The sequence below is a fragment of the Cyanistes caeruleus genome, chromosome 37 (genome assembly GCF_971803275.1).
Source record: "Cyanistes caeruleus chromosome 37, bCyaCae1.hap1.1, whole genome shotgun sequence".
NCBI lineage: Eukaryota > Metazoa > Chordata > Aves > Passeriformes > Paridae > Cyanistes > Cyanistes caeruleus.
In genome coordinates this window covers 1,209,754-1,237,406 of record NC_141738.1, presented here as the reverse complement: position 1 = coordinate 1,237,406, position 27,653 = coordinate 1,209,754, and the positions used below count along the sequence as shown (strand labels likewise).

The 27,653-nt window shown below is 57.8% G+C and overlaps 2 protein-coding genes across 2 annotated transcripts; both read right to left on the bottom strand.

Annotated features, from left to right (window-relative positions):
- Positions 1-1,878: 1,878 nt before the first annotated feature.
- Positions 1,879-9,336, bottom strand: EFNB3 (ephrin B3; the record flags this gene model as incomplete). The annotated part of the gene is given in 4 exon segments (XM_086871708.1): positions 1,879-2,000; positions 3,486-3,768; positions 3,771-4,790; positions 9,253-9,336. Coding segments are annotated over 4 exon segments (1,509 nt in total), but the record flags the coding sequence as incomplete, so codon positions are not given.
- A 246-nt stretch (positions 9,337-9,582) lies between these two features.
- WRAP53 (WD repeat containing antisense to TP53) lies at positions 9,583-27,337 on the bottom strand. The gene is made up of 11 exons (XM_086871803.1): positions 27,274-27,337; positions 27,066-27,168; positions 26,140-26,238; positions 23,751-23,862; positions 22,123-22,211; positions 20,168-20,258; positions 18,457-18,589; positions 17,261-17,469; positions 16,577-16,680; positions 14,254-14,397; positions 9,583-11,885 (listed from the first exon to the last, which is right to left on the bottom strand). The coding sequence occupies exons 1-11, from the start codon at positions 27,293-27,295 to the stop codon at positions 11,114-11,116; spliced, it is 1,878 nt and encodes a 625-aa protein (XP_086727929.1). The 5' UTR covers positions 27,296-27,337; the 3' UTR covers positions 9,583-11,113.
- Positions 27,338-27,653: the final 316 nt, after the last annotated feature.

Here is a 27,653-nt window from a genome sequence, read left to right as displayed (position 1 = left end):
AAATGAAATTTTTTGCTTCAGGGAGGAAAAACGAGGGGAAATTTTGGGTTTTAGGAGAGAAAAAAAGGGGAAATTTTGCAATTTAGGCGGAAAAAAAGGAAATTTTGGGGTTTAAAGAGGAGAAAATGGGAAAATTTGGGCTTTTAGAGGGGAAAAAAGGAAAATTTTGGGGTTTAGAGAAGGGAAAAAAGAGGAAATTTTGGGATTTAGGGGAAAAAAAGGAAATTTTGGGATTTTAGAGAGAAAAAAATGAATTTTTTTGTTTTAGGGAGGGAAAAAAAGGGGAAATTTGGGGTTTTAGGGAAAGAAAAAAGGGAAAAAATTTGGGATTTAGGGGGAAAAAAGGAAATTTTGGGGTTTTAGGAAGGAAAAAAATTGAAAATTTTGGGGTTTTAGGGAAAAAAAAGAGATTTTGGGGCCTCAAACGAGGGGTGGCACCTCCCAAATGTGCCCCTCCCCCCCCTCAGGTGGCCCCTCCCCCCTTCAGGCCCCTCCCCCACCGCGATTTTTTTCCCGCGCCACCAGAGGGCGCCAAACCCCTCCAAGCCCCGCCCACCGCGTTTGATTGACAGAAAAGGGGCGGAGCCAATTGCACAAAACCTTCTAATCAGCGGCGGGCGCGCGGACAGGCCCTGCCCACCGAAACGCGCGCCGCCGTGACGTCACTTCCGGTTCATCCGCTCGGCGGCGGCCATATTGCAGCGACGGAAAAAGGTCGGAGAGGCCCCGCCCCTTTTTTGGGTGGGCGTGGCTTTTGGCGTGGCCAATAGGAAGGCGGCTGGAACAAGCCCCGCCCCCTTCCCGGGGGGTGACGCCTCAAAGCCGTTGAAGCTCCGCCTCCCCCGGCGGAAGCCACGCCCACAACCGGAAGCCACACCCACAAACCGGAAGCCACACCCACAAACCGGAAACCTCGATTACAACCAGAAGCCACGCCCACAAACGGAAGCCACTCCCACAACCGGAAACTGCCCATATTTGGTCAGCCACGCCCCAAAGCGGCACCATTTATGGGATAGGCCACGCCCCTTTACGCGACCACACCCTGTTCAGGCCACGCCCCTTTTATGAGGCCACACCCACCGGGATCCGGGGTTTCCCCCCCTTCATTTTGGGGTCCAAAGGGGGCGGAGCTTCAGGGAGGGGCGTGGCCCCTCCCCCACCGACCCCTCACACCTTGTAATAGGCGGGGGGAGGGGCGGCGGGTGGGGGGAGGGGCAGCTCGCGCAGGGGGTGGGCGGGGCCGTGTGGGCGTGGCCTGCCCGCCCCTCCCCCACCCCCCCGGGGGGTTTTTGGGGGTCTCCGGGGGCGGCGCCTCCACCACAGGGCCCCCCCCGCCCCCACCAGCAGCGCCGCCCCTCCCCCCACCCCACCCAGCACCTCCCCCACGCGCCGGGGGGGCGGGGCCGGCACGGGAGGGCTCGTCTGATTGGCTGGACCTGGGGATGAGGAGGAGGGGGGAGGGGTCAGAGGTGGGGGAGGGGTCAGGTGAGGGTGGGGGAGGGGTCAGAGATGGGGAGGGGTCAGAGATGGGGGAGGGGTCATATGAGGGTGGGGGAGGGGTCAGGTGAGGGTGGGGGAGGGGTCAGAGGTCAGGGAGGGGTCAGAGGTCAGGGAGGGGTCAGATGAGGGCGGGGGAGGGGTCAGAGGTGGGGGAGGGGTCAGATGAGGGTGGGGATCAGAGGTGGGGGGAGGGGGGAGGGATCAGATGAGGGTGGGGGAGGGGCTACACTAAGCCCCACCCCCAACCTCCACAAGCCCCTCCCCCATTTTTTCTTACCTGCCCAATCCTCTTCCGGCGGCGGCTCCGCCCCGGGGCCTGCTGGGAGGGGGAGGGGCTGAGGCGTGGGGGGAGGGGTTGAGGGGTGGTGGGGGAGGGTCCGGGGTGGGGGAGGGGCGGCACTCACGCTGTCCCACGCGCAGGGTGACGCGCATCGCCCGCGTCAGGCAGGCCCCGCCCTCCCGGTTCTCCAAACCCTCGGGGGTCCCGTCCGACGTGGCTGCGGGGGGGGGGGATGAGGGCGCGGTGACGTCATCGGTGACGTCATCGCGCCCGTGTGTGACATCACTGCTCAGCCACGCCCCCTCCCCACACACACCCCGCCCTCCTCGCTCATTGGAATTGCCCGCTGTGACGTCATCGCCCGTCCCTCAATGACGTCATCAGCAGGACCCCCGGTGACGTCATCGCCCGTCCCTCAATGACGTCATCAGCAGGCCCTCGGTGACGTCATCGCCCGTCCCTCAATGACATAATCAGCAGGACCCCGGTGACGTCATCGCCCGTCCCTCAATGACGTCATCAGCAGGCCCTCGGTGACGTCATCGCCCGTCCCTCAATGACGTAATCAGCAGGTCCCCGGTGACGTCATCGCCCGTCCCTCAATGACGTCATCAGCAGGCCCTCGGTGACGTCATCGCCCGTCCATCAATGACGTCATCAGCAGGCCCTCGGTGACGTCATTGTCCATCCCCCTGATGACGTCATCAGCAGGTCCCCGGTGACGTCACGGCCTCAATCGGCCGCTCGTTAACGAGCGAAAATTTGGGGGGGGGGGGGAAATTTTGGGTTCAAATTTTCAAATTTCGGGTGAAAATCCCGGCGAAAATTCGGGATCGAATTCCAGGAAAATTTGGGCGCGAATTCGGGGAAAAAAAACTCGAGGGAAAATTTGGGTTCAAATTTTCAGGTTTTGGGTGAAAATTCCTGGGAAAATTTCATTGAAAATTTTTTTGTAAAAAAATTTGGGGGAAAATTTGGATAAAAGTTTTTGAAATTTGAGGAAAATTTGATGAGAATTGCGGTGGAAAATTTGGGAGGAATTTCGGTGAAAATTTGGGGAAAATTTGGGGAAAATTTGCTGAAAATTTGGGTGAAAATTTTCAAATTTTTGTGAAAATTCTGGCAAAAATTCCGATAAAAATTCCAATGAAAATTCCAATGAAAATTCCAATGAAAATCTGGGAAAACTCGAGCCAAAATTTCCAATTTTTGTGAAAATTTGACTCCAAATTTCTACTTAAAAAAACAAAAAACCCCCAAAAAAACAAAAAACCCCAAAAAAAACCCAAAAAAAACCCCCAAAAAAATCCCCAACCCCCTCCCCCACTCCCCCCTTTAACCCCTCCCCTTCCGATGACGTCAGGGCTCACTTTGGGGAAAATTTGGATGAAAATTTGGGGAAAATTTGCTGAAAATTTGGGTGAAAATTTTCAAATTTGTGTGAAAATTCCGATAAAAATTCCAATGAAAATTCCAATGAAAATCTGGGAAAACTCGAGCCAAAATTTCCAATTTTTGTGAAAATTTGACTCCAAATTTCTACCCCCCAAAACCACAAAAATCCCCAAAAAAATCCCAAAAAAACCCCAAAAAAATCCCAAAAAAACCCCAATAAAATAAAAAAAAAAAAACAAAAAAATCCCCAACCCCCTCCCCCACTCCCCCCTCTAACCCCTCCCCTTCCGATGACGTCACGGCTCACTGATGATGTAATAATCGTGCTTCCGGCGGAACTCGTGGCCCCAGAGGTTGGGGCTGAACTCCTGGAATTTGATGGTGAAGCGAACGTCGCGCTGGGGGCGGTCGCAGGTGAGCAGCAGGGTGGGGGCGGGGGGCACCTGGCACAGCCGGGCCTGGGCCACGCCCACCAGGTACAGCTTGTAATACTCGTAGGCTCCGCCCCCCGGGCACACCAGGTCCAGGCGGTCGCCGATTTGGGGGTACAGGACGTAACCCCCCGCGGCCAGGAAGCTGTGGGGGTGGGGAGGGGGTGTGACACCTGTGTGACACCTGGGACACACCTGGGACACCTGGGGACACACCTGGGGTATCTGTGTGACACCTGTGTGACACCTGGGATACACCTGGGGAGACCTGGGGCACACCTGGGACACACCTGGGGACACCTGTGTGTGTGTGTGACACCTGTGTGACACCTGGGATACACCTGGGACACACCTGAGGACACCTGTGTGACACCTGTGTGACACCTGGGACACACCTGGGACACACCTGGGGTATCTGTGTGACACCTGTGTGACACCTGGGACACCTGGGACACACCTGGGGACACCTGGGGACACCTGTGACACACCTGGGGACATACCTGGGAACACCTGGGGACACCTGGGGACACCTGTGTGACACCTGGGACACACCTGGGACACCTGGGACACACCTGGGACACACCTGGGGTATCTGTGTGACACCTGTGTGACACCTGTGTGACACCTGTGTGTGTGTGTGTGTGTGACACCAGGTCCAGGCGGTCGCCGATTTGGGGGTACAGGACGTAACCCCCCGCGGCCAGGAAGCTGTGGGGGCGGGTGTGACACCTGTGTGACACCTGTGTGACACCTGTGTGACACCTGGGATACACCTGGGGTATCTGTGTGACACCTGTGTGACACCTGTGTGACACCTGGGATACACCTGGGACACACCTGGGGACACCTGTGTGTGTGTGTGACACCTGTGTGACACCTGGGACACACCTGGGACACACCTGGGGACACCTGGGGACACCTGGGACACACCTGGGGACACCTGTGTGTGTGTGTGACACCTGTGTGACACCTGGGACACACCTGGGACACACCTGGGGTATCTGTGTGACACCTGTGTGACACCTGGGACACACCTGGGACACACCTGGGGTATCTGTGTGACACCTGTGTGACACCTGTGTGACACCTGGGGACACCTGGGACACACCTGGGGACACCTGGGGCACACCTGGGACACACCTGGGGACACCTGGGGTATCTGTGTGACACCTGTGTGACACCTATGTGTGTGTGTGTGTGTGTGTGTGTGTGTGTGTGTGTGTGTGTGTGTGTGACACCTGTGTGACACCTGGGACACACCTGGGGTATCTGTGTGACACCTGTGTGACGCCTGTGTGACACCTGGGACACACCTGGGGACACCTGTGTGTGTGTGTGACACCTGTGTGACACCTGGGACACACCTGGGGACACACCTGGGGACACCTGTGTGTGTGTGTGACACCTGTGTGACACCTGGGACACACCTGGGACACACCTGGGGACACCTGTGTGTGTGTGTGACACCTGGGGACACCTGGGATACCTGGGACACACCTGAGACACACCTGGGAACACCTGGGGACACACCTGGGGACACCTGGAGGCACCTGTGTGACACCTGGGGACAGCTGGGGACACACCTGGGACACACCTGTGTGTGTGTGACACATCTGGGGCACACCTGGGGACACCTCAGACACACCTGAGACACACCTGTGTGACACCTGGGGTACCTGTGTGACACCTCAGGACACCTGGGGACACCTGTGTGTGTGACACACCTGAGACACACCTGTGGACACCTGTCTGTGTGACGCTGTGTGTGACACCTGTATGTGTGACACCTGTCTGTGTGACACCTGTGTGTGACGCTGTGTGTGACACTGACGCCATGTGTGCCGTGGGCGGGGTGACCCCGTGTCCGTGTGACGGTGACAGCTGTGACACCGCCCCAGCGGCTGTGACACCGCGGGGGTGACACCACGAGGGTGACACCGTGGGGGTGACACAATCGAGGTGACACCGCAGGGGTGACACTGTGACGGTGACACCGCGAGGGTGACACCATGGGGGTGACACCACAGGGGTGACACCACGGGGGTGACACCATGGGGGTGACACCATGGGGGTGACACCATGGGGGTGACACCGTGAGGCTGACACAATCGAGGTGACACCGCAGGGGTGACATCATGAGGGTGACACTGTGAGCGTGACACCGTGATGGTGACACTGCGAGGGTGACACAATCGAGGTGACACCGCGGGGGTGACACAGCAGGGCCGGGTGACAGCATGGGGGTGACACCACGGGGGTGACACTGCGAGGGTGACACCGTGAGGGTGACATCATGGGGGTGACACCGTGGGGGTGACACATTGAGGGTGACACCGTGAGGGTGACACCGTGACGGTGACACTGCGAGGGTGACACAATCGAGGTGACACCGCGGGGGTGACACAGCAGGGCCGGGTGACAGCATGGGGGTGACACCACGGGGGTGACACTGCGAGGGTGACACCGTGAGGGTGAAACCGTGGGGGTGACACGAGGGTGACACCGCAGGGGTGACATCACACGGGTGACACGGTAACAGTGACACCGCGGGGGTGACACAGCAGGGCCGGGTGACACCATGGGGGTGACACCACGGGGGTGACACTGCGAGGGTGACACTGTGAGGGTGACACCATGGGGGTGACACGAGGGTGACACCGCAGGGGTGACACCGTGAGGGTGACACGGTAACAGTGACACCGTGAGGGTGACACCATGGGGGTGACACGAGGGTGACACCGCAGGGGTGACATCACACGGGTGACACGGTAACAGTGACACCGTGAGGGTGACACCAGGGTGACACCATGACAGTGACACAGCAGGGCCGGGTGACACCTTGAGGGTGACACCATGACGGTGACACCTTGAGGGTGACACCACGAGGGTGACACAGCAGGGGTGACACTGTGGGGGTGACAACAGCCGCGGGTGGCACCGCCGGGCCCGGCTCCCCTCCCCCACCGCCCCCTACAGGCGCCCCCGGGGTGGGGGTTGGGCACAGCCGTCACCGTCACCGTGGCGACGGCGCCGCTGCCCCTCCCCCACCCACTCCCTGGGGGGCCTGGGGAGGGGGGGGGGAGGGGCCGGGGGCACCCAGAGGGGGAGGGGAGAGGGGACAACAGCCGGTGTCACCTCCCCGTGAGGGTGACGGGAGCCTCGGAGCTGTCACCGGCGCGGTGACGTCGCAGCGGGTGTGTCAGTCACGCCTGTCAGCGGTGTCACAGCCGGGGTGTCACAGCCGGGGTGTCACAGCCGGGGTGTCACCGGTGTCGCACAACCACGGTGTCACAACCGGTGTCACAACCGGTGTCACAACCGGTGTCACAACCGGTGTCACACGCGGTTACAGCAGCGGGTGACGCTCACGGTGTCACTCAGACGGTGTCACCCTCGCAGTGTCACCCCTTCCCCGGTGTCACCCCCACGGTGTCACACACCCGGTGTCACACGCCCAGCGTCACCCCCACAGTGTCACCCTCACGGTGTCACCCATTCAGCGTCACCCCTGGTGTCACCCTCAATGTGTCACACACCCGGTGTCACCCCTGGTGTCACCCCCACAGTGTCACCCTCACGGTGTCACCCTCACGGTGTCACCCCTGGTGTCACCCTCAATGTGTCACACACCCGGTGTCACCCCCACAGTGTCACACACCCAGCGTCACCCCCGGTGTCACCCCCACTGTGTCACCCCTGGTGTCACCCTCAATGTGTCACCCCCACAGTGTCACCCATTCAGCGTCACCCTCACGGTGTCACCCATTCAGCGTCACCCCTGGTGTCACCCTCAATGTGTCACACACCCGGTGTCACCCCCACAGTGTCACCCATTCAGCGTCACCCTCACAGTGTCACCCTCACGGTGTCACCCATTCAGTGTCACCCCTGGTGTCACCCCCACGGTGTCACCCCTTCCCCGGTGTCACCCCCACGGTGTCACCCCCACATCCCCGTCCCTCAGGGTGACAAAACCCCCCCAACCTCCCCCCACCCCCCTCAACTCCCCCCAAATCTTCCCATCCCCCACCCCACCGACCCCCCCCCGATATCTTCAGACCCCCCCGGTTCATCGACAACCCCAAACCCCCCAAAACCCCCCCAAACCCCCCCCAAACCCCCCAAACACCCCCCAAAATCCCCCCAAAATCCCAAATCAACCCCTGAGACCCCCAAACCCCCCCCCAAAACCCCCCCAAAATCCCAAATCTACCCCTGAGACCCCCAAAACCCCCCAAAATCCCCCCAAAATCCCAAATCAACCCCAAACCCCCCCCAAAACCCCCCCAAAATCCCAAATCAACCCCTGAGACCCCCAAACCCCCCCCAAAATCCCAAATCAACCCCAAACCCCCCCAAAACCCCCCCAAAATCCCAAATCAACCCCAAAACCCCCCAAAACCCCCTCAAAATCCCCCCAGACCCTCAAAATCCCAAATCAAACACCCCAGACCCCCCCAAACCCCAAATCAACCCCCCCAGACCCTCAAAACGCCAAATCAACACCCTGAGACCCCCCAACCCCAAATCAAACACCCCAGACCCCCCAAACCCCCCCAAAATCCCAAATCAACCCCCTGAGACCCCCCCAAAATTCCCCCCAAAACCCAAATCAACCCCCTGAGACCCCCCCCAGACCCCCCAAAATCCCCCCAGACCCCCCCAAATCCCCTCAGACCCCCTAAAATCCCAAATCAATCCCCTGAGACCCCCCCAAAATCCCCCCAAACCCCCCCAGATCCCCCCAAACCCCAAATCAAACACCCCAAAGCCCCCCAAAATCCCAAATCAATCCCCTGAGACCCCCCCAAAATCCCCCCAAACCCCCCAAAATCACAAATCAACCTCCTGAGACCCCCCCAGACCCCCCAAAATCCCCCCAAATCCCAAATCAACCCCCTGAGACCCCCCCAAAATCCCAAATCAATCCCCTGAGACCCCCCCCAAAATTCCCCCCACATCCCCCCAGACCCCCCAAATCCCCTCAGACCCCCCCAGGATCCCCTCAGACCCCCCCAGGACCCCTTCAGACCCCCCCAGGACCCCCCCGGCCGCCCCCACGACCCCCCTCAGACCCCCCCAGGACCCCCCCGGCCCCCCCCAGGACCCCCTCAGGCCCCCCCAGGACCCCCTCAGACCCCCCAAATCCCCTCAGACCCCTCCAGGACCCCCTCAGACCCCCCCAGGACCCCCTCAGACCCCCAAAATTCCCCTAACCCTAACCCAATCCCCCCCAGAATCCTCCCAAATCCCCTCAGACCCCCCCAGGACCCCCCTCAGACCCCCCCCAGGACCCCCCCAGACCCCCCCAGGACCCCCCTCAGACCCCCCAAATCCCCTCAGACCCCCCCAGGACCCCCTCAGACCCCCCCAGGACCCCCTCAGACCCCCCAAATCCCCCCAGGACCCCCTCAGACCCCCCCAGGACCCCCTCAGACCCCCCAGGACCCCCCCAGGACCCCCTCAGACCCCCCAAAATTCCCCCCAATCCCCCCCAGAATCCTCCCAAATCCCCTCAGACCCCCCCAGGACCCCCCTCAGACCCCCCCAGACCCCCCAAATCCCCTCAGACCCCCCCAGGACCCCCCCCCGGCCCCCCCAGGACCCCCCCCGCGCTCACCGCCGGTTCCCGGTGTGCCAGACCACCGGCTCCAGGCTCAGCCCCGCTGCCCCCGGCACGGCCGCGACCACCACCAGCAGCGGCAGCAGGGCCGGGACCCCCCCCATGGCCCCCCGAGACCCCCCCCCAAAACCGCCACCCCCCCCGGGCACCGCCACGCCCCCCCCAAAACCGCGACCCCCGCCCGGAGCCCCCCCCGGCCCAGCCCGGACTCGAACCCGGGACCCTCCGGGGCCGCCCCGGCTGCGACCGCGCCGCCTGCGGGGGGGCGTGGCCTGAGCCGGGGGGCGTGGCCTGAGCCGGGGGGCGTGGCCTGAGCCGGGGGGCGTGGCCTGACAGCAGAGAGGGGCGCGTTCACGCTTGGGGAAGGGGCGTGGTTTGTAATTAAAAGCGCGGCTTTAAAAACAGGGCGTGGCCTGGAGTAAACGAGGGTTAATTAGCATAAAGGGGCGTGGTTTGTGATTTAAAATGTGGCTTTTAAAAAGGGGCGCGGCCTGGAGTAGGCGAGGGTTAATTAGCATAAAGAGGCGTGGTTTGTGATTAAAACCGCGGCTTAAAAAGGGGGCGTGGCCTGGAGTAAATGGAGATTAATTAGCATAAAGGGGCGTGGTTTGTGATTTAAAATGTGGCTTTAAAAATGGGGTGTGGCCTGGAGTAGGTGGAGGTTAATTAGCATAAAGGGGTGTGGTTTGTAATTAAAAGCGTGGCTTTAAAAAACGGGGGCGTGGTCTGGAGTAGGTGGAGGTTAATTAGCATAAAGGGGCGTGGTTTGCAATTAAAAGCACGTCTCTAAAAACAGGGCGTGGCCTGGAGTAAATGGAGGTTAATTAGCATAAAGGGGCGTGGTTTGTAATTAAAAACGTGTCTTTAAAAAATGGGGTGTGGCCTGGAGTAGGTGGGGGTTAATTAGCATAAAGGGGCGTGGTTTGTAATTAAAAGCACGGCTTTAAAAACGGGGGCGTGGCCTGGAGTAGGTGGGGGTTAATTAGCATAAAGGGGCGTGGCCGCACACGCTGAGCTGAAGGCTGGGTGGGTGTGGCCGCTCGGGATGGGGGCGTGGCCAGCGCTGCCCCATGGTGACGTCACCTCCCTCCGTTGCCATGGTGACGGTGAAGCTTTGTTTGGGGGGGGGGTTCTTAAAGGGGCAGCGCCAATTTCGGAGGGTGGGGACCACCGAGGGGGGGGGGAGGGGTTTTTTGGGGGGGGTGGGGGAGGGGCGGCTCTGGCCACGCCCCCATGATGGGGGACAGAGGGTGACAGTCACAAGGCCTTTGGTACAACCGGAGCGGGGGTGACAGTCGGGGTCCCCAGGGGGGCTGTGACACCCCCAGGGTGACATTTGGGGTCTCCAGGGGTGACAATCGGTGTCCTTGGGGAGGTGACAATCGCTGGTCCTGGTGTCACCAAGGAGGTGACAATCGGTGTCCCCGGGGAGGTGACACTCAGTGTCCCCGGGGAGGTGACAATCGCCATTCCCAGGTGTCCTCAGGGGGTGACAACTGCCATTCCTGGTGTCACCAAGGAGGTGACAATCGGTGTCCTTGGGGAGGTGACAATCGCCATTCCCGGGTGTCCCCGGTGAGGTGACAATCGCTGTTCCTGGTGTCACCAGGGAGGTGACAATCGCCAGTCCCAGTGTCCCCAGCAGGGTGACAATCGGTGTCCCCGGTGTCCCTGGGGAGGTGACAATCGCCGGTCCCGGTGTCCCCAAGGGGGTGACAATCGGTGTCCTTGGGGAGGTGACAATTGCCATTCCCGGTGTCCCCGGTGAGGTGACAATCGCTGTTCCCGGTGTCCCCAAGGAGGTGACAATCAGTGTCCCTGGGGAGGTGACAATCGCCATTCCCGGTGTCCTCAGGGAGGTGACAACTGCCATTCCTGGTGTCACCAAGGAGGTGACAATCGGTGTCCTTGGGGAGGTGACAATCGCCATTCCCGGGTGTCCCTGGAGAGGTGACAATCGCCGGTCCCAGTGTCCCCAGCAGGGTGACAATTGCCGGTCCTGGTGTCACCAAGGAGGTGACAATCAGTGTCCCCAGCAGGGTGACAATCGCCGGTCCCGGTGTCCCCAGCAGGGTGACAATCGCCGGTCCCGGTGTCCCTGGTGAGGTGACAACCGCTGTCCCCAGTGAGGTGACAATTGGTGTCCCCAGCAGGGTGACAATCGGTGCCCCCGGTGAGGTGACAATCGCCAGTCCTGGTGTCCCCAGCAGGGTGACAGTCGCCGGTCCCGGTGTCCCCAGCAGGGTGACAATCGCCGGTCCTGGTGTCCCCGGTGAGGTGACAATCGCTGTCCCCGGTGTCCCCGGTGAGGTGACAACCGCTGTCCCCGGTGTCCCCGGTGAGGTGACAATCGCCGTCCCCAGCAGGGTGACAATCGCCATTCCCGGTGTCCCCGGTGAGGTGACAATCGCTGTCCCCAGTGAGGTGACAATCGGTGTCCCCGGTGAGGTGACAATCGCCGTCCCCGCTGTCCCCGCGGGGTCCCCACCACCAGAGCTGCAGCCGGATGTCCCCCCCCGGTGCCGGCCGGTTGTCACCGTCACCGTCACCGTCCCCGTCACCGTCACCGTCACCGTCACCGTCGCTGTCCCACGGCGCCGGGAACAGGCGCTGCCCCGAGGCCGTGGCCAGCACAGGCAGCCCGGGGTGCAGGCTGCGGGAATTGGGGGGAAAATTCCGGAATTTGGGGAAAATTCCGGAATTTGGGGGGGAAATTTGGGAATTTGGGGAGGGAAATTCGGGAATTTGGGGAGGGAAATTCGGGATTTGGGAGGGAAATTCGGGATTTGGGGGAAAATTCCCGATTTGGGGGAAAATTCAGGATTTGGGGGGGAAATTTGGGATTTGGGAGGGAAATTCGGGATTTGGGGAGTTTAGGGTGGAAATTTGGGGTGAAAGTTTGGGGATTTGGGGTGAAAATTTGGGATTTGGGGAGGGAAATTTGGGATTTGGGAGGGAAATTCGGGATTTGGGGGGGAAATTCGGGATTTGGGGTGAAAATTTGGGATTTGGGGAGGGAAATTTGGGATTTGGGGGGAAAATTCGGGAATTTGGGAGGGAAATTCGGGATTTGGGGGGGAAATTTGGGGGGAAATTTGGGAATTTGGGGGAGCTTAGGGTGGAAATTTGGGGGGGGAATTTGGGATTTGGGGGGGAAATTCCGGAATTTGGGGGGGAAATTTGGGAATTTGGGAGGGAAATTCGGGATTTAGGGTGAAAATTCGGGATTTGGGGGGGAAATTCGGGATTTGGGGGGGAAATTTGGGATTTGGGGGGGAAATTTGGGATTTGGGGAGGGAAATTCGGGATTTGGGGAGGGAAATTCGGGAATTTGGGGGGGAAATTCGGGATTTGGGGGAGTTTAGGGTGGAAATTTGGGGTAAAAGCTTGGGGATTTGGGGTGAAAATTTGGGATTTGGGGGGAAATTCGAGATTTGGGGGGGAAATTTGGGATTTGGGGGAAAAATTCCCAATTTGGGGGAAAATTCAGGATTTGGGGGGGAAATTTGGGAATTTGGGGAGGGAAATTCGGGATTTGGGGGAAAATTCCCGATTTGGGGAAAATTCGGGAATTTGGGGAGGGAAATTCGGGATTTGGGGGGAAATTCGGGAATTTGGGGAGGGAAATTTGGGAATTTGGGGGGGAAATTGGGGATTTGGGGAGGGAAATTCGGGATTTGGGGTGAAAATTTGGGAATTTGGGGTAAAAACTTGGGGATTTGGGGTGAAAATTCGGGATTTGGGGAGGGAAATTCGGGATTTGGGGGAAAATTCCCGATTTGGGGTGGGAAATTTGGGATTTGGGAAGGAAATTTGGGATTTGGGGGGAAATTTGGGATTTGGGAGGGAAATTTGGGAATTTGGGGGGGAAATTCGGGATTTGGGGGAGTTTAGGGTGGAAATTTGGGGTAAAAACTTGGGGATTTGGGGTGAAAATTTGGGATTTGGGTGAAAATTCGGGATTTGGGGTGAAAATTCGGGATTTGGGGGGGGAAATTTGGGATTTGGGGAGGGAATTTCAGGATTTGGGGTGAAAATTTGGGATTTGGGGGGGAAATCTGGGATTCGGGGTGAAAACCGGGGATTTTTTGAGGGCTCCCAGGTGTTTTTTGGGGTCCCCCAGGTGTTTTTTGGGGTCCCCCAGGTGTTTCTGGGGTGATCTCGGGTATTTTTGGGGTCCCCCAGGTATTTTTGGGGTCCCCCAGGTATTTTTGGGATCCCCCAGGTGTTTTTGGTGTCCCCCAGGTGTTTTTTGGGGTCCCCCAGGTATTTTAGGGGTCCCCCAGGTGTTTTTTGGGGTCCCCCAGGTATTTTTAGGGATCCCTCAGGTATTTTTGGGGTGCCCCCAGGTGTTTTTTGGGGTGCCCCAGGTGTTTTTTGGGGGTCCCCCAGGTGTTTTCTGAGCTGTCCCAGGTGTTTCTGGGGTGATCTCGGGTATTTTTAGGGATCCCCCAGGTGTTTTTGGGGTCCTCCAGGTATTTTTGGGGTTCCCCCAGGTATTTTTTGGGATCCCCCAGGTATTTTTTAGGGGATCCCAGGTATTTTTGGGGTCCCCCAGGTGTTTTTTGGGGGTCCCCAGGTGTTTTTTGGGGGTCCCCAGGTGTTTCTGGGGTGCCCCCAGGTATTTTCGGGGTGCCCCAGGTATTTTTGGGGGTCACCAGGTGTTTTTTGGGGTCCCCCAGGTGTTTCTGGGGTGATCTCGGGTATTTTTAGGGATCCCCCAGGTGTTTTTGGGGTGCCCCCAGGTATTTTTGGGGTGCCCCCAGGTGTTTTTGGGGGTCCCCCAGGTGTTTTTTGGGGTCCCCCAGGTGTTTCTGGGGTGATCTCGGGTATTTTTGGGGTGCCCCAGGTATTTTTGGGGGTCCCCAGGTATTTTTTGGGGGTCCCCAGGTATTTTTTGGGATCCCCCAGGTATTTTTGGGGTCCCCCAGGTGTTTTTTGGGATCCCCCAGGTATTTTTTGGGGGTCCCCAGGTGTTTTTTGGGGGTCCCCAGGTGTTTTTTGGGGGTCCCCGGCGTTACCTGGTGCCGTTGACGCAGTCGCGGAGGGCGCGGAACCGGAGCAGGGGGGGCAGCTCGGGGGGGTCCCCGGGCCCGGGCGGGGCCAGCGTGTCCCACACGGTGACAAAACCGTCGGTGTCACCGCTGACCAAAAACTGACCCGACCTGGGGGGAACCGCACCCAGGACCCCTCAGAACCCCAAAAATGGGACCCAGGACCCCCAAAAACCCCAAAAATGAGACCCAGAACCCCCAAAAACCCCAAAAATGAGACCCAGGACCCCCAAAAACCCCAAAAATGAGACCCAGAACCCCCAAAAACCCCAAAAATGAGACCCAGGACCCCCAAAAACCCCAAAAATGAGACCCGGGACCCCTCAGAACCCCAAAAATGGGACCCAGAACCCCTTCAGAACCCCAAAAATGAGACCCAGAACCCCCAAAAACCCCAAAAATGAGAACCAGGACCCCCAAAACCCCAAAAATGAGATCCAGGACCCCCAAAAACCCCAAAAATGAGACCCAGGACCCACAAAAACCCCAAAAATGAGACCCAGAACCCCTCAGAACCCCAAAAATGAGAACCAGGACCCCCAAAACCCCCAAAAATGAGAACCAGGACCCCCCAAAACCCCAAAAATGAGACCCAGGACCCCCCAAAACCCCAAAAATGGGGCCCAGGACCCCCAAAAACCCCAAAAATGGGGCCCAGGACCCCCAAAAACCCCAAAAATGAGACCCAGGACCCCTCAGAACCCCAAAAATGGGGCCCAGGACCCCCAAAAACCCCAAAAATGAGACCCAGAACCCCCAAAAACCCCAAAAATGAGACCCAGGACCCCTCAGAACCCCAAAAATGGGACCCAGAACCCCCAAAAACCCCAAAAATGAGACCCAGGACCCCTCAGAACCCCAAAAATGAGACCCAGAACCCCCAAAAACCCCAAAAATGAGACCCAGGACCCCCAAAAACCCCAAAAACGGGACCCAGAACCCCCAAAACCCCAAAAATGGGACCCAGAACCCCTCAGAACCCCAAAAATGAGACCCAGGACCCCCAAAAACCCCAAAAATGAGACCCAGAACCCCCTCAGAACCCTAAAAATGAGACTCAGAACCCCCCAAAACCCCAAAAATGAGACCCAGAACCCCTCAGAACCCCAAAAATGAGACCCAGAACCCCCAAAAACCCCAAAAATGAGACCCAGGACCCCTCAGAACCCCAAAAATGGGACCCAGAACCCCCAAAAACCCCAAAAATGAGAACCAGGACCCCCAAAAACCCCAAAAATGGGACCCAGAACCCCCAAAAACCCCAAAAATGGGACCCAGAACCCCCAAAAACCCCAAAAATGAGACCCAGGACCCCCAAAAACCCCAAAAATGAGACCCAGGACCCCTCAGAACCCCAAAAATGGGACCCAGAACCCCCTCAGAACCCTAAAAATGAGACTCAGAACCCCCCAAAACCCCAAAAATGAGACCCAGAACCCCCCAAAACCCCAAAAATGAGACCCAGGACCCCCAAAAACCCCAAAATTTGGGTCCAGGTGTCCCCAGAGGTGTCCCCATGTCCCCCCAGCTGTCCCCAGGTCCCCCCAGGTGTCCCCAGGTGTCCCCAGGTGAGGTTTTGGTGTCCCCAGGTGTCCCCAGGTGTCCCCAGGTGTGTCCCCAGTTCTCTCCCCAGGTGTCCCCATGTGAGGTTTTGGTGTCCCCATGTCCCCCCAGGTGTCCCTAGGTGTCCCCAGGTGAGGTTTTGGTGTCCCCAGGTGAGGTTTTGGTGTCCCCAGGTGTCCCCAGGTGTGTTCCAGGTGAGGTTTTGGTGTCCCCAGGTGTCCCCAGGTGAGGTTTTGGTGTCCCCAGGTGAGGTTTTGGTGTCCCCAGGTGTCCCCAGGTGAGGTTTTGGTGTCCCCAGGTGTCCCCAGGTGTCCCCAGTTCTGTCCCCAGGTGTCCCCATGTGAGGTTTTGGTGTCCCCATGTCCCCCCAGGTGTCCCCAGGTGTCCCCAGGTGAGGTTTTGGTATCCCCAGGTGTGTCCCCAGGTGTCCCCATGTCCCCCCAGCTGTCCCCAGGTGAGGTTTTGGTGTCCCCAGGTGAGGTTTTGGTGTCCCCAGGTGTCCCCAGGTGTCCCCAGGTGAGGTTTTGGTGTCCCCAGGTGAGGTTTTGGTATCCCCAGGTGTGTCCCCAGGTGTCCCCATGTCCCCCCAGGTGTCCCCAGGTGTCCCCAGGTGAGGTTTTGGTGTCCCCAGGTGTCCCCAGGTGAGGTTTTGGTGTCCCCAGGTGTCCCCAGGTGTCCCCAGGTGAGGTTTTGGTGTCCCCAGGTGTCCCCAGGTGTCCCCACTCACGGGTCCAGGTCAAAGGTCACTCTCTGGTTGGTCTCCACCCTCCTGGGCAGGGCCAGCAGCGGCCGCTCGGGGGCTCGCAGGTCCCAGCACAGGATGTGACTGTCCTGGGGGGCGGGGCCAGCCGGGGACACGCCCATCAGCCGCCAGACCACGCCCACAAAGGGATAAATCACCCCCTAGGCCACGCCCACAAAGCCACACCCACAGCAACCCCCACCCACAAAGCCACACCCATTTGAAACCCCGCCCACTGGAAACCCCGCCCACAAAGCCACACCCACTGGAAACCCCGCCCACAAAGCCACACCCACTTGAAACCCCGCCCACTGGAAACCCTGCCCACAAAGCCACACCCACTGGAAACCCCGCCCACTGGAAACCCCGCCCACAAAGCCACACCCACTGGAACCCCCGCCCACTGGAAACCCCACCCACAAAGCCACACCCACTGGAAACCCCGCCCACAAAGCCACACCCACTTTTAAGCCCCAATCCCTATAGGCTCCGCCCACCATGGGACCACGCCCACCATGCCACACCCATTCCAGACTGCCAATCCCCATAGGCCACACCCACAAAACCACACCCACTGCAGACCACGCCCACAGAGCCACACCCACCCCAGTCTGCCAATCCCCACGGGCCACACCCTCCAAGCCACGCCCACCGCGAGGCCACGCCCACCTTTCTCCCCCCCGCGTACAGCCGCGTCCCGCAGGGGCTGAAGCGCAGGTGAGTGGGCGCGGCCGAGAGGCGGGGCCAGAGCACCACGGCCCCGCCCCCTTCCAGCGGGTACAGCCCCAGGCTCCGCCCATAGGAGCCGCAGGCGAACAGCGATTGGCTGGGGCTGAAGGCCAGGCAGCCAATCAGGCCTCGCTGGCCCTGCCCGCCCTCTGCAAACGGGCGGAGACAACGGTGAGGCCACGCCCCTTTTGCTATAACCACGCCCCTTTTGGGCTCCACCCATTTAAGCCACACCCCCTTGGGGTTTCTCCCTTCAGGCCACACCCCCTTTCCTTTAAGCCCCGCCCCTTTTTACACCCAACCCCCCCAAATAAAGTTGGGGGGACGCCCAGGCCACACCCTCAGACCCCACCCCTTTATGCCACGCCCCCAGGGCTCCATCCCCTTAAGCCCCGCCCCTTTTACCCCCAGTTAGAAGCAACGAACCTCCCCCTCATTACCCCACCCCCACCCCGGGACCCCACCCAGCTAAGCCCCGCCCCCTGGGCCACACCCAGTTAAGCCCCGCCCCCTTTTAACCCCCAAACCCCCCCATTAAAGGTGGGGAACCTCCCCCTCCCCACCCCAGGGCCACACCCAGTTAAGCCCCGCCCCCTTTTAACCCCCCAAAGCCCCAATTTCCCCCCAATTAAAGGTGGGGAACCTCCCCCTCATTAACCCAGCCCCACCCAGGGACCCCACCCAGTTAAGCCCCGCCCCCGGGGCCACACTCAGTTAAGCCCCGCCCCCTTTTAACCCCCCAAATGTCCAATTTTTCCCCAATTAAAGGTGGGGAACCTCCCCCTCATTACCCCACCCCCACCCAGGGACCCCACCCAGTTAAGCCCCGCCCCCTGGGCCACACCCAGTTAAGCCCCGCCCCCTTTTAACCCCAAAACCCCCCCATTTTTCCCCAATTAAAGCCAAGGAACCTCCCCCTCCCCACCCCAGGGCCACACCCAGTTAAGCTCCGCCCCCAATAGCCCCGCCCAGTTAAGCCCCGCCCCCAGGTCCCTGCCTTCTTTAGCCCCACCCCCTTTTAACCCCCCCAAATCCCCAAATTAAAGGTGGGGAACCTCCCCCTCCCCACCCCACGACCCCACCCAGTTAAGCCCCGCCCCCCCCGAGGCCCCGCCCCCTTTAGCCCCGCCCCTCACGCCTCAGGGGCCGCTGGTGGCCGCTGCGGCCCGGCCGCTCGGTGGGGAACTCCCGGACGGCGCCGTCGAAGCCCCCCAGGAGCCGGGAGCCGTCGGGGGTGAAGGCCAAGGAGTGGGGGGCCACCGGCTCGTCCTGGGGGGGACACCCCAAAATCCCGGAATTCCCAGTTCATCCCAGTCCATTCCCAGTTCATCCCAGTTCATTTCCAGTTCATTTCCAGTTCATTCCGGTTCATTCCGGTTCATCCCAGTTCCATCCCAGTTCATTCCGGTTCATTCCCAGTTCCATTCCAGTCCATTCCAGTTCATCCCAGTTCATCCCGGTTCATCCCGGTTCATTCCGGTTCATTCCGGTTCATTCCCAGTCCATCCCGGTTCATCCCAGTTCATCCCAGTTCATTCCCAGTCCATCCCAGTTCATCCCAGTCCATCCCGGTTCATTCCAGTTCATCCCGGTTCATCCCGGTTCATTCCGGTTCATTCCCAGTCCATCCCGGTTCATCCCAGTTCATCCCAGTTCATTCCCAGTTCATTCCGGTTCATTCCCAGTTCATCCCAGTTCATTCCCAGTTCATTCCGGTTCATTCCCAGTTCATCCCAGTTCCATTCCAGTTCATTCCCAGTTCATCCCAGTCCATCCCGGTTCATTCCGGTTCATTCCAGTCCATCCCAGTTCATCCCGGTTCATTCCGGTTCATCCCAGTTCATCCCAGTTCATTCCCAGTTCATCCCAGTTCCATCCCAGTTCCATCCCAGTCCATTCCCAGTTCATCCCAGTTCCATTCCAGTTCATCCCGGTTCATTCCAGTTCATCCCAGTCCATCCCAGTTCATTCCCAGTTCATTCCGGTTCATTCCGGTTCCATTCCCAGTTCATCCCAGTTCATCCCAGTTCATCCCAGTCCATTCCCAGTTCATCCCAGTTCATTCCAGTTCATCCCAGTTCATTTCCAGTTCATTTCCAGTTCATCCCAGTTCATCCCAGTTCATTCCGGTTCATCCCAGTTCATTCCCAGTTCATCCCAGTTCATCCCAGTTCATCCCAGTCCCTCCCAGTTCATTCCCAGTTCATCCCCAGTTCATCCCAGTTCATTCCAGTTCATTCCCAGTTCATTCCCAGTCCATTCCGGTTCATTCCGGTTCATCCCAGTTCATTCCCAGTTCATCCCAGTTCATTCCCAGTTCATCCCAGTCCCTCCCAGTCCATTCCAGTTCATCCCAGTCCATTCCCAGTCCCTCCCAGTTCATTCCCAGTTCATTCCGGTTCATCCCAGTTCATTCCCAGTTCATCCCAGTTCCATTCCCAGTTCATCCCAGTCCATCCCAGTCTTTCCCAGTTCATCCCAGTTCTTCCCAGTTCATCCCAGTTCATCCCAGTTCATCCCAGTTCAATCCCAGTTCATCCCAGTTCATCCCAGTTCATCCCAGTTCATTCCCAGTTCATCCCGGTTCCATTCCCAGTTCATCCCAGTCCATTCCCAGTCCATTCCAGTTCATTTCCAGTTCATCCCAGTTTGTCCCAGTTCATCCCAGTTCATCCCAGTCCCTCCCAGTCCATCCCAGTTCATTCCCAGTTCCCCCCAGTTCATCCCAGTCCCTCCCAGTCCATTCCCAGTTCATCCCAGTTCATTCCCAGTTCATTCCGGTTCATCCCAGTCCAGCCCAGTCCATCCCAGTCCCCCCCAGTCCCTCCCAGTGCTCCCAGTTCCCACCAGGTGGTTGTGGGCCCGGAATGACCCTCTCAGGCTCCCGTCGAAGGCGTCCCAGAGGTGCACGGGGTGGTCCCGGCAGCTGGCGGCCAGCCTGCACCAGTACAGACCAGTATGAACCAGTACAAACCAGTATGAACCAGTATGAACCAGTACAGCCCAGTATAACCCAGTAAAAACCCACACAGACCAGTATAAACCAGTATAAACCCATACAGACCAGTATAAACCAGTATAAACCAGTATAGACCAGTATGAACCAGTATGAACCAGTATGAACCAGTACAAACCAGTATGAACCAGTACGAACCAGTATGAACCAGTATGAACCAGTACAGCCCAGTATAACCCAGTAAAAACCCACACAGACCAGTATAAACCAGTATAAACCAGTATAAACCAGTATGAACCAGTACAGCCCAGTATAACCCAGTAAAAACCCATACAGACCAGTATAAACCAGTATAAACCAGTATAAACCAGTATGAACCAGTACAGCCCAGTATAACCCAGTAAAAACCCACACAGACCAGTATAAACCAGTATAAACCAGTACAGACTGGTACAACCCAGTAAAAACCAGCACATACGCGTCAGTACAAACCAGTACAGACCAGTATAAACCAGTATGAACCAGTATGAACCAGTAGAAACCCATACAGACCAGTATAAACCAGTATAAACCAGTATAAACCAGTATAAACCAGTATAAACCAGTACAGACTGATATAACCCAGTAAGAACCAGCACATACGCGTCAGTACAAACCAGTACAGACCAGTATGAACCAGTATAAACCAGTATGAACCAGTATGAACCAGTACAGACTGGTACAACCCAGTAAAAACCAGCACATACGCGTCAGTACAAACCAGTACAGACCAGTATAAACCAGTATGAACCAGTATGAACCAGTAGAAACCCATACAGACCAGTATAAACCAGTATAAACCAGTATAAACCAGTATAAACCAGTATAAACCAGTACAGACTGATATAACCCAGTAAGAACCGGTACATACGCGTCAGTACAAACCAGTACAGACCAGTATAAACCAGTATGAACCAGTATAAACCAGTATAAACCAGTATAAACCAGTACAGACTGATATAACCCAGTAAGAACCGGTACATACGCGTCAGTACAAACCAGTACAGACCAGTATAAACCAGTATGAACCAGTATGAACCAGACCCAAACGTCCCAATCCCCTCCCAGTCCATCCCAGTCCTTCCCAGTCCCCCCCAGTTTGTCCCAGTTTGTCCCAGTTGCTCCCAGTCCCTCCCAGTTCATTCCCAGTTGCTCCCAGTCCGTCCCAGTTCCCTCCCAGTCCGTCCCAGTTCCCTCCCAGTCCGTCCCAGTTCATTCCCAGTTGCTCCCAGTCCATCCCAGTTCATTCCCAGTGCCCCCCAGTTCATTCCCAGTTCATTCCCAGTCCATCCCAGTCCGTCCCAGTTGCTCCCAGTCTGTCCCAGTTCATTCCCAGTTGCTCCCAGTCCCTCCCAGTTCATTCCCAGTTGCTCCCAGTCCCTCCCAGTTCATTCCCAGTTCATTCCCAGTCTCTCCCAGTTGCTCCCAGTTCATTCCCAGTCCCCCCCAGTCCATCCCAGTTGCTCCCAGTCCGTCCCAGTGCCCCCCAGTTCATTCCCAGTTCATTCCCAGTTCATTCCCAGTTGCTCCCAGTCCATTCCCAGTCCCCCCCAGTCCATCCCAGTCCGTCCCAGTTCATTCCCAGTTCATTCCCAGTTGCTCCCAGTCCCCCCCAGTCCCTCCCAGTCCATCCCAGTCCGTCCCAGTTCGTTCCCAGTTCATTCCCAGTTGCTCCCAGTCCGTCCCAGTCGCTCCCAGTCCCCCCCAGTCCATCCCAGTCTCTCCCAGTTGCTCCCAGTCCGTCCCAGTTCATTCCCAGTCCCCCCCAGTCCATCCCAGTCCGTCCCAGTCTCTCCCAGTTGCTCACAGGCAGGTGTGGGGGTGGCCGGAGTCCATCAGGGGGTACCAGGTGAAGTCGTAGACGGTGTCACCTTCGGCCACCAGCACGGCCGGGGCCTGCCCGCAGCGACCCAGAGTAACCTCTGAGTAACCCCGGAGTAACCCCGGAGTAACCTCTGAGTGACCCCTGAGTGACCCTGAGTAACCTCTGAGTAACCTCTGAGTAACCCCGGAGTAACCCCGGAGTAACCCCGGAGTAACCTCTGAGTAACCCCTGAGTGACCCTGAGTGACCCTGAGTAACCTCTGAGTAACCCCTGAGTGACCCTGAGTAACCCCAGAGTAACCTCAGAGTAACCCCAGAGTAACCCCGGAGTAACCTCTGAGTAACCCCTGAGTGACCCTGAGTAACCCCAGAGTAACCTCTGAGTAACCCCAGAGTAACCTCTGAGTGACCCCTGAGTGATCCTGAGTAACCTCTGAGTAACCCCTGAGTAACCCCTGAGTGACCTCTGAGTAACCCCTGAGTGACCCTGAGTAACCCCAGAGTAACCTCTGAATAACCCCGGAGTAACCCCGGAGTGACCCCTGAGTGACCCTGAATAACCCGAGTGACCTCTGAGTAACCCCTGAGTAACCCCTGAATAACCCCGGAGTAACCTCTGAGTAACCCCTGAGTGACCCCGAGTAACCTCTGAGTAAACTCAGAGTAACCCCAGAGTAACCTCGGAGTGACCCTGAGTAACCTCTGAGTAACCCCTGAGTAACCCTGAGTAACCCCTGAGTAACCTCGGAGTGACCCTGAGTAACCCCAGAGTGACCCAGAGACCCTGGAGTAACCTCGGAGTAACCCCAGAGTAACCTTAGTGACCTCTGAGTGACCCTGGAGTGACTCCTGAGTAACCTGAGTGACCTCTGAGTGACCCCTGAGTGACCTCTGAGTGACCCCTGAGTGACCCCTGAGTGACCTCTGAGTGACCCCTGAGTGACCCCTGAGTGACCTCTGAGTAACACTTGAGTGACCCCTCAGTGACCCTCAGGACCCCCCAAATCCCCCCCAATCTCCCCCCAAACCCCCCCAGGACCCCCCAAACCTCCTCAGGACCCCCAAAACCCCTCCAGGACCCCCCAAATCCCCTCCAAACCCCTCCAGGACCCCCCAAATCCCCCCATGACCTTCCAAATCCCCCCCCCAGGACCCCCAAAACCCCTCCAGGACCCCCTAAATCCCCCCAATCTCCCCCTAAAATCCCTCCAGGACCCCCCAAATCCCCCTCAGGATCCCCAAACTCCCCCCAAACCCCTTCAGGATCCCCTGAGTGACCCCCAAACCCCCCCAGGACTCCCCAAATCCCCCTCAGGACCCCCAAATCCCCCCCAATCTCCCCCCAAACCCCCCCAGGACCCCCCCAAATCCCCTCCAAACTCCCCTCAGGACCCCCCAAACCCCCTCAGGACCCCCCAAAACCCCCCCAGGACCCCCCAAATCCCCCCCAGTCTCCCCCCAAACCCCTCCAGGACCCCCCAAACCCCCCAGTCTCCCCCCAAATCCCCCCCAATCTCCCCCCAAACCCCCCCAGGACCCCCCAAATCCCCTCCAAACTCCCCCCAGGACCCCCCCAAATCCCTCAGGACCCCCCAGACCCCCCGGACCCACCAGCTGGGGGAGGGGCTGTCCCCGGGGGGCTCCCGGGGGGATTTGGGGGAGGTCGAAGATCCTCAGGGCGTTGTCGTTGCTGCAGGTGAGGACGCAGGAGCCGTCGGGGGCCCTGGGGGGGACACGGGGACCCCAAATTTGGGAACCCCCAGGGGTTTGAACCCCAAATTTGGGACCCCCCCAGATGTTTGGGACCCCCCCAGATGTTTGGGACCCCCCCCCAGGTGTGGGGACCCCAATTTTGGGAACCCCCAGGGGTTTGAACCCCAAATTTGGGACCCCCCCAGATGTCTGGGACCCCCCCAGATGTTTGGGACCCCCCCCAGGTGTGGGGACCCCAAATTTGGGACCCTCCAGGTGTTTGAACCCAAATTTTGGGACCCCTGAAGGGTTTGGGACCCCAATTTTGGGACCCCCCAGGTGTTTGGGGACCCCCCCAGATGGTTTGGGACTCCCCAGATGTTTGGGGACCCCCCCAGGTGTGGGGACCCCAAATTTGGGACCCCCCCAGATGTTTTGGGACCCCCCCAGATGTTTGGGATCCCCCCCCAGGTGTGGGGACCCCAAATTTGGGACCCTCCAGGTGTTTGAACTCCAATTTTGGGACCCCCCAGATGTTTTGGGACCCCCCCCAGATGTTTGGGACCCCCCCCAGGTGTGGGGACCCCAAATTTGGGACGCCCCAGGGGTTTGAGACCCCAAATTTGGGACCCCTGAAGGGTTTGGGACCCCAATTTTGGGACCCCCCCGGTGTTTGGGGACCCCCCCAGATGTTTTGGGACTCCCCAGATGTTTGGGGACCTCCCCCAGGTGTGGGGACCCCAATTTTGGGACCCCCCCCAAATGTTTTGGGACCCCCACAGGTGTGGGGACCCCAATTTTGGGACCCCCCAGATATTTGGGGACCCCCCCAGGGGTTGGAGACCCCAATTTTGGGACCCCCCCAGAGGTTTTGGGACCTCCCCAGATGTTTGGGGGACCCCCCCAGGTGTGGGGACCCCAAATTTGGGACCCCCCAGGGGTTTGAGGACCCCCCCAGATGTTTGGGGGACCCCCCCAGGTGTGGGGACCCCAAATTTGGGACCCTCCGGGTGTTTGAGACCCCAAATTTGGGACCCCTGAAGGGTTTGGGACCCCAAATTTGGGACCCCCCCCCAGATGTTTGGGACCCACCCCAGGTGTGGGGACCCCAATTTTGGGACCCCCCCCAGGGCTTTGAGACCCCAAATTTTGCCCCCCCAGGGGTTTGAACCCCAATTTTGGGACCCCCAAGGTGTTTGGGGATTGGGGACCCCAATTTTCACCCCCTGGAGACCCCAAAACTCCCCCCAGCTGTTGGAGACCCCAATTTTGGGACCCCCCAGATGTTGGAGACCCCAAATTTTGCCCCCAAAGGTGTGGGAACCCCAATTTTGGGACCCCCCAGAGGTTTTGGACCCCAAATTTTGCCCCCCCAGAGGTTGGACCCCAAATTTTGGCCCCCCCGGATGTTTGGGGACCCCCAATTTTCACCCCCTGGAGACCCCAAACCTCCCCCCCGAGGGGTTTTGGGGTGATTTAGGGGGTTTTTGGGGTGATTTAGGGGGATTTTGAGGGGTTTTGGGGTGATTTAGGGGGATTTTGGGGTGATTTAGGGGGATTTTGGGGGTGGTTTTGGTTTTTGGGGTGATTTAGGGGGATTTTGGGGGGTTTTTGGTTTTTGGGGGGGTTTTTGGGGTGATTTAGGGGGATTTTGAGGTGATTTAGGGGGATTTTGGGGTGATTTAGGGGGATTTTGGGGGGTTTTGGGGTGATTTAGGGGGATTTTGGGGTGATTTGGGGGTTTTTGGGGTGATTTAGGGGGATTTTGGGGGGTTTTGGGGTGATTTAGGGGGATTTGGGGGTGATTTAGGGGGATTTTGGGGTGATTTAGAAGGATTTTGGAGGTTTTGGGGTGATTTAGGGGGATTTTGGGGTGATTTAGGGGGATTTTGGGGGGTTTTGGGGTGATTTAGGGGGATTTTGGGGGTTTTTGGGGTGATTTAGGGGGATTTTGGGGGGTTTTGGGGTGATTTAGGGGGATTTGGGGGTGATTTAGGGGGATTTAGGGGGATTTTGGGGTGATTTAGGGGGATTTTGGGGAGTTTTGGGGTGATTTAGGGGGTTTTTGGGGTGATTTAGGGGGATTTTGGGGTGATTTAGGGGGATTTTGAGGGGTTTTGGGGTGATTTAGGGGGATTTTGGGGGTTTTGGGGTGATTTAGGGGGATTTTGGGGTTTTTTGGGGTGATTTAGGGGGATTTTGGGGTGATTTAGGGGGATTTTGAGGGATTTTGGGTTGATTTAGGGGGATTTTGGGGTGATTTAGGGGGATTTTGGGGGGTTTCGGTTTTTGGGGAGGGGTCTCTCACCATTTGCAACCCCTCAGGAAATTTTCGGGGCGTCGGGCGAATTCTTCCCGAGCCCCCCAAAGTTGGAGGGGGGGGCGGCTCAAATCGTAGGGGGGGAAACTGAGGAAGGGAAGGGGGGAGGGGTTTAAAGACCCCTCCCCAAAATAAAAATGCAACAAAAAAAAAACCCCAAAAAATGTTAAAAAATTCAAAAATAAAAACCCCAAAAAGTCCCAAAAAGTCCCAAAAAACGAAACAAAAAAATCTCCCCAAAAAAACCCAAAACCAAAAAAAATTCCCCAAAAAATCCCCCCCCAAAAACCCCAAAAAATTCCCAAAAAATCCCAAAAACAACCAAAAAAAACTCCCAAAAAAAAAACCCAAAAAACCCCCTATAAATAAAAAAAAAATTAAAAAAAATAAAAAAAAACCCCAAAAAATCCCCCAAAAACCCTCCAAAAACCCCAAAAAGTCCCAAAAAAACCCTAAAAAACAAACAAAAATCCCCCCAAAAACCCCAAAAAATTCCCAAAAAACAACCCAAAAAATCCCCCCAAAAAACCCCCAGAAACCAAAAAAAATTCCCCCAAAAATCCCTAAAAAACCTCCAAAAAAACAAACAAAAAAAATCTTCCCAAAAATTCCCAAAAAAATCCCCAAAATCCAAAAAATTCCAAAAAAATTCCCCAAAAAATCAAACAAAAAAACTCCCAAAAAACCCCTCCAAAAACCCCAAAAATTCCCAAAAAACCCCAAAAAAATCCTAAAAGCCCCCCCAAAAAAACCCCAAAAATCCCAAAAAAATCCCCCCAAAACCCCCCAAAAATTCCCAAAAAATCCCAAAAAAACCAAACACAAAAATCCCCCCCAAAAAAACCCCCAAAGAATCCCAAAACCCCCCAAAAAAACCCCAAAATCCCCTCAGGGACCCCCCCAAAAATCCTCACTCGAAGGCCTCGAGCTCCTCCAGGGCCGCGTCCTGAGGGGTCCCGGGGGGGTCCTGAGGGGTCCCGGGGGGGTCCTGGGGGGTCCCGGGGGGGTCTTGAGGAGCTGTGGGGGGAGGGGAGAGGTCAGAGCCCCTCCCCCACCCCAAATCCCCCCCAAATCCCCCCAAAATCCCCTCAAAATCCGCCCCTCCCCCCTCAAGGCGCGCACCGTCCGCTGTGGGCGCCGCCATGACAGCGCGAGGCCACGCCCCCTCCCCGGCTGAGGGCCACGCCCCCAATGCCCATATATGGAATAAGAGGCGGGGTTGGAGTTGGCTCCGCCCGCTGTGGGCGGGGTTTCGGGGTTTTCCCGCCAAAATGGGACCCAGAAATGGGTTAGGAGGGGGGAGGGGGGATTTGGGGACCCCAAAATGGGCTCAGAGGGGTTGGGGGGACCCCAAAATGGGTTCAGGGGGATTTGGGGGACCCCAAAATGGGTTCAGAGTGACTTTGGGGGACCCCAAAATGTGACCCGAGGGGGGGTGGGGGGATTTGGGGACCCCAAAATGAGCTCAGAGGGATTTGGGGACCCCAAAATGGGTTCGGAGG